General features: G+C 37.6%; 1 protein-coding gene across 1 annotated transcript in view; it reads left to right on the top strand.

Annotated features, from left to right (window-relative positions):
* The window catches only part of MGAT4C (MGAT4 family member C), a 123,549-nt gene extending 119,176 nt beyond the window's left edge, over positions 1 to 4,373 (top strand). The window contains exons 4-5 of the mRNA XM_005421581.2: positions 697 to 844; positions 2,591 to 4,373. Of these exons, the coding sequence (XP_005421638.1) occupies positions 697 to 844; positions 2,591 to 3,747 (1,305 nt within the window). The 3' untranslated portion in view covers positions 3,748 to 4,373. The remainder of the gene's footprint in view (positions 1 to 696; positions 845 to 2,590) is intronic.
* Positions 4,374 to 7,066: the final 2,693 nt, after the last annotated feature.

Raw genomic sequence — 7,066 nt, 5'->3', positions numbered from 1 at the left:
GTCACTAGGGAAGCCTCTTGGAAGAGGACTGAAGAAGGAGGAATGAAGAGGATGTGTGGTGATAAATCTACCATTTGACTATGCCATCAAAACGTGTTCTCCAAATTCAGAGAAACTTTTACTGTCTGCATGATCACATGCATTTCTTCTTATCACAAACCTGAGTCAAATCTTCTCAGAAAAATGTCAAAATGAGCCCGATGCCAGGATCTAGATTTGTCTTTCCTTTGCAGCAGTTTTGATATATATTTGAATCACTGGAAACATTTTTTTTTTAAATCTTCTGTGTTTTCACATCTGTGAAAGTTATCTTATCTGTTGCTGAGTGGCATTTTCTTATCTCTCTTTTGAATACCTCAGCATCTTTGGCAATAATTTAATATTAGCTACCTTTCCAGAGTTTTATGCAAAGTATTTTTTTTTCTTTTTCTTTTACTGTAATCTGAAGGTTTATGATAGATTTTCTGTAGTCAAAATGTATGATATTCAGTAATGCCTGTTGGTTTGGGGGGTTTTTGTTTGCTTGTTTGTTTTTGTTTTAAATGAGGTGACATCTACATGCTTTCATTGAAGCTGAAACTGAAAAATGTTATTCTTGGAAACCTGCCTGTCCATGTTTCCTCTCTAACTGACATTCACAAATGTGTTTCTCTCTCTCTCTCCCTTTTTTTGTTATTTTTGTTTTCCTGCTAATAGGAAGGGGACAAGCAATTAATCAGAGAGACAGCCACTCACCAGCTCAACCCAGAGCGTTATGTTCACAGTTTTAAAGATTTGTCTAATTTCTCAGGATCTATAAACATTTCCTATCGCTACCTAGCTGGCACACCTTTGCCAAGGAAAAGTAAGTAATTGCAATTTGAATCTTGCAAAATGAGGCAATTTAAAAAGGTGTGAAATCCATATAGTCCCTGTGGTATTTCTATGCAAGAGGGGATGAGTTAAGCAGTGACAGTATCAAGGGAGTTAGTGGCCATTCTTGAGTGGCCTCTAGTCCAGACCTAGCAGCCTGATTACCTTCTGCCTGACTTGTAGATGTCCTGCAGGCAGCCCCTGGATGCTCTGTGGGAGCATAATTCCATAGATCTCCTCCCAGGCAAGAGGAAGATGATTTAGGAAGCAGAAGCAAGGCACATGCTGGTGGTGTTCTGCAACCACCCTCTGAGACCATACTGTCAATCTCTGTATAACTGGTAAATCCAATCTTAAGTATGCTTGGCATCACACAGATGCACCCCTCAGGTCCACTATCCTGCCAGCCAGTAGCTGCAAATGGACCTCCTTGCTCCTTTAGCTGTGCTAAAAAGGAGAATTGTGCTCTTATCAGGACAGTAAAGGAGGATTCTTCTCACAGCCATCTGCAGATGGACTGTTTAGTTATTCTTCACACATGGTTCAAGACTTTCCTCTAAAAGTGAAATATGGCCATACCTAGGTGTCCTTTGGGTTCCAAATCAACCATTTCACATACATAAACAAAACCCTGAAGTCCAAGCCCAGAAGGTAAAATAAAATAATACGTGAGTTGCAGAAAGCTATAAAGTCTGTTCAAATTAGATTTGAAAAATCTAATGGCTCTGTATGCAGTGTAAATTACTTCTGGGGGTTGTGCTTCACTGTACTACTTCATTCTGAGCAGATTTAAGCCTCAAGGGAAACCCTGAATCACTATCAGAGCAGTCTTTTACCAATGACTACATGTTAAGAAAGTTGGGGTAGGTTCAACTTAGGTACACATTGTCAATTACACAGTCTTAACAATTTTTACATCAGAGGCTACAAAAATAGAGATATATTAGCAAATATCTGAAAAAAATCCTGATTTGGAATGCTGGTAAGAATAAAATGACAGTGACTACAAAACAGCAGAAATGGAATTTCATGTTTTATAAGATATATCTCTGTCTAGAAAGAATGTAACAGCATTAAAAAATTATTTATACAAGCAAGGAGAGAAGTTCTCCTCTACTTTAAAATAATGTCTAAATTGAAGGGTGTTCCCTTTAAAATGCTTGATGAGTCCTGAAAGAGGGTTAGAAGAAAAACTACTAGCAAGGAAAAACTAGACAAATTCACTTAAAAATGAACACACTGAGAAATCACTATCCATGCAAAATTCATAAAAGTGTAAAGTTATGCAGAGAAGTAACTAGACTTTTAGAGGGCTTAAAATGATAGAAGTGCTGCATTTGGTAGTTCCTTGCTTTCCAAATATGGTGTGAATAATCCCCTCACAATCCCCTTTCTTTTGGCAGATTTACAGCCTTATCATTGTATATGTGGTTTTGTCAACAAGGCATAAACATACACACTGCTTTGGCATTTGTCCCCAGCGTACTAGTCCTGGCAGTAAACAAGTGAATATTTAACACAATAGTCTCCATATGTCCATTTGCTCACAATATCACACCTCCTAATGAAAAAGCAATAAAGGTCCTTTGTCGCATGCAGCTCAATAAAGTCACATACCAAATTTCTCCACCATTCACAAGGTTTATTTAATATAAACACAGCTCTGGAGAATAACTTTGTGATAAAATTGCTTCCAATATCAGATTCTCAGTTTTTGTTTCAACTGTCTTTTGTACAGGGTATCTTACAATTGGACTATCCTCTGTAAAACGGAAAAAGGGAAACTACTTGATTGAGACCATCAAGTCCATATTTGAGCAGTCAAGCTATGAGGAACTCAAAGAAATTGCAGTGGTAGTACAGCTGGCAGATTTTGACTCAGCCTGGTGTGAAGGGATGGTCCAGGATATTTCACAGAAATTTGCACATCACATAATTGCGGGCAGATTAATAGTTATTCACGTCCCTGAGGATTACTATCCTGTACTGGATGGCCTTAAGAGAAACTACAACGACCCCGAGGACCGTGTGAAGTTCCGATCAAAACAAAATGTAGATTATGCTTTCCTTCTAAACTTTTGTGCTAATCTTTCTGACTATTATGTGATGCTGGAAGATGATGTTCGCTGCTCAAAGAATTTTTTGACTGCTGTTAAGAAAGTAATTACCTCACGAGAAGGATCCTACTGGGTGACATTGGAATTCTCCAAGCTGGGGTACATTGGAAAGCTTTACCATTCCCATGACCTACCACGCCTGGCCCATTTTCTACTGATGTTTTACCAAGAAATGCCTTGCGATTGGTTGCTCATCCACTTTCGTGGGCTGTTAGCTCAAAAGGAAGTGATACGTTTTAAGCCATCTCTCTTCCAGCACATGGGATACTACTCATCTTACAAAGGAGCTGAAAATAAGTTAAAGGATGATGATTTTGAAGAGGAATCTTTTGATATCCCTGACAACCCACCTGCAAACTTGCACACCAATATGAATGTATTTGAAAACTATGAGGCAAGCAAGGCTTACAGCAGCATTGATGAGTACTTCTGGGGCAAAGCTCCTTCTACTGGAGACTTCTATGGGATTGTATTTGAAAAGCCCATTAAAATCAGTAAAATTAAAGTTGTCACTGGAACTGAAGATCGGCAAAATGACATTTTACATCATGGGGCCCTGGAAGTAGGTGAAAAGATTGTAGGCAGTAAAAAAGGAAGACAATGTACGACTTACTTGAGACTAGGGGAGTTCAAAAACGGGAATTTTGAAATAACAGATGTAGAGCACAAAGTTCTGTTTGATATTAACTGCATGAGAATACTTGTTACTAAAAGTCAAAAAGAATGGCTGATCATTAGGAGCATTAGCGTCTGGACTTCTCAAACACCAAATCAATAGAGCGAGGCCACCTGGGAAGGTACAGAGTGCATACAATCAACTGGGTCACAACTGGTGCCACTCCCCAGCAAAACAAACACTTCAGCTCTTCACTAGAGACACAGAATATCTGGGGAAATCACAAAACAAGTAAAGCAATTTATTTTTTACCAGTTTGGTCAGGCAATATACAAACATTTATTTGTTGAAAATTTCGAATTTTATAGAAAACAAAAGGTTCTCAAACCTCTCTTGAGATCTTTAAACCATTTTTTATTATTATTTCTCTGTAAGAGAGATCTTGTGGACTATACAGAACAAAAAAAAAAAATCTGTCTTATAACTGCCAAAAGGTTTAAATCTATGACCATTATGTTGTGAAAAGAAATTGGATTGCACCTTATGCACATAAAAATTTTAAATCCTATGGTAGTATGCATTTGTACTGTAGTTGGTAATGTGTTTCTTTTCCAGGCAGTTGTGACAAGATCTGTACTGAAACTGGCAGTTTACTTCTGAGCACTGTAAGAAAATAATGTGGCTAGTCATTGCAACTTCTTGTCAAAAGGGAATGTAAAAAATTATAAATCTGACATGACAATTATGTAAAAAATAGATAATTGCATCTGTTTTTCTGTCTCAACAAATATTCTTTGTTCTTTTTCCTGGCTCCTTTCACTGAAATGAGCACTACTTGGGTTCTATATTACCTAAGGGACCAATTTATTCTCCTTACTTGTTCAAATTGCCTCACACCAAGCAAGCCTTCTGCTTGACTACCAATGTCAGTATCAAACCCAGGTACCTCAAGAGCAGCACTTGTCTCTTAGAGAGGCATCTCAACAGATCTCAGCTTCAACATTTTTTGCTCCTTCACGATATGGAAAACTCCCTCTGAGAAATTTTCATATAGCTGAATACTACAGCATAGTTTCCAAGGACTGTCATATTTCCATATCTCCCTGTCCATGCATGATACAAATGCAAAATGTGCTGGGTAAATCAGCTGGGGGTGAATGTAATCTCCAGTCTGTCCTAGATAATCTGTAGTCAACAGAAGAGACACAAAATTAAGAATCCTAATACAATGAGAAATTAATATGTTTCTTAATTAGGAGGGGTTTGGGTGTTTGGGGGTTTTTTAAAGTTTTCTAATTCTGATTGTATTAGCATTGTAGACATCTTCTCACTGCCTCTGATTATTTCCTATAAATATATTTTGCCTGGCTTTAGACAATAAGCAGAAAGGTTCCTCCAGTCCATATAATTTCAGTGTTAGATCTGGGCCTCCAGTGCATCACATAGGGAAGCTGTATAGCATATGATTAACACTATATGCATAGATTTAGATTAAGAGAATCTATGGGGTTTTTTCCTTTAAGAAATTCCCTAGATTGTCTCAGTAGACACGCTGAGAAATACATGAGTTGCAAGTGTGACAGAGATGAACATTCTATTGTCAATCTCATGAATACTGTGCTTATCAGCTGATTGCATTTAGGGGGTTTAGTTAAACCTGGAAGGTAAGAATTAAATTTCAAGAATGCTTGCAGTGACAAAGACTGAACTAGCTACTGGATGAGTACATACAAACCTAACATGGCTATTTCAGAAGGATAAATTCTTTTTAAAATCTACACAAAACATCAATGCAATTGATTTTCCTGGTTCATAAATCTGGAGTCTAGCTTTGGCAAATCACCGAATACAGAGGTAAGGTATATTGTCAAATAAATCTTCTGATATATGCTTCTATCTTATTCAGAAAAAGATCTTTTTCTCAAAGAAAGTCTTTGCTTCTTTGTTCCTTAATATATACTTAAATCTCTGGTTTTTTACATACATATCTTCAATAAAATAAATTAATACTGTCATACATGTTGAACTTGAAAAGGAAAATTAAAGCTCTCTTTAAAAAAAGCGAAATACATACTAATTTTAAATTATTATAAATACTTATGAAGGACTTACTTTTTAATATTGATATTCCACATTTCAAAAATAATTAGCTGGTAATTAATTATTTGTGAATCCCCATTTTTTTTAAATAAGCTGTCAGTCTTCTATAGAATCACAGAATGGTTTGGGTTTAAAAGGACCTTAAAGATCATCTAGTTCCAACCCCCCTGCCATGGACAGAGATTTCTTCCACTGGATCAGGTCGCACAGAGACACATCCAGACCAGTATTGAACACCTCCAGGGATGGGGCATTCACAACTCCTCTGGGCAACCTGTTCCAGTGCCTTGTTGTTACCACAATAAAGAATTTCTTCCCAATATCTATTCTAAGCCTACATTCAGCTTCAAGCCATTCCCCCTTGTCCTGCCACTACATGCCCTGGAAAAAGTCCTTTTCCAGCTCTCTTGTCGGATCTCTTTAGGTGCTATAAGGTCTCCACAGAGCCTTCTGTTCTGCAGCTGAACAACCCCAATTCTGAGCCTTTACTCATACCGGAAGTGCTCCAGCCCTCCAATAATTTTTGTAGCTCTCCTCTGTATCCACTTGATCATTAACATGTAATTCATTAATTTTCCTTGATCCCTAACTATTAGGGCCAAAACAAACATTACTAGGTTAAGCAGGAACCTTTACTTTTATTCAGAAATGCAATATGTCTGAAGGAATTTTCCAAATTAGAAAATACACTCAATCCCAAGATTTCAAATACTCTTGTAATCAAAACCATAGACAATGTGAATGGCTAGTACAAATTAAATGTTCTCAACATAAGCCTAAGCAATCTAAATGGTATTTTTTAATTACAAGCTGAACAAAACTGCTTTCCTTTTCAAAATAACACTAGTAATGGATCTCATCTTTGGCACAATGTCTTAGCAGCAAGATCTCTCATCTGGTTGTTACCACTTTTAGGAGATCAGACCCACAAATACCCTCAGAGAAAGCTTTCCTTGGCTGTGAATACTGGTAAGTGCTAAGAATGAGAGGCAAGCACCATTCTTACTGTTGAATTTGACCTGGCTTTGAAGAAATAATTAATACATTTATTCCAGGAGATCCTAGAATTCAGTTATAAAAGCTAATGTTTTGAGAACTCACTGTAGGGCATCCAGCTTCTTCACTGAAAACATATTTTATCCATCACATTCACAAAAAAAATTGGTTAACAGATTCTGGAAGGGAAAAAAAAACAAAAAAAAAGCCATAAAATATCTTTTTGTGGCACCCAAAGGTGTCCCCAACACTCAAGGTGAGGCCGCCCCAGTGCAGAGCAGAGTGGAAAAATCCTCTCCCTTGCCCGTCTGTGATGCTCTCCCTGATGCCCCCCAGGGCAGGGTTCGCCCTCCTGGCTGTCAGGGCACTGCTCTCTCGTGTTCAA

Source organism: Geospiza fortis, unplaced genomic scaffold, assembly GCF_000277835.1.
Source record: "Geospiza fortis unplaced genomic scaffold, GeoFor_1.0 scaffold186, whole genome shotgun sequence".
Classification (NCBI taxonomy): Eukaryota; Metazoa; Chordata; class Aves; order Passeriformes; family Thraupidae; genus Geospiza; species Geospiza fortis.
Note: the sequence above shows the minus strand (reverse complement) of the source record. Positions and strands in the feature narration are given on the sequence as shown.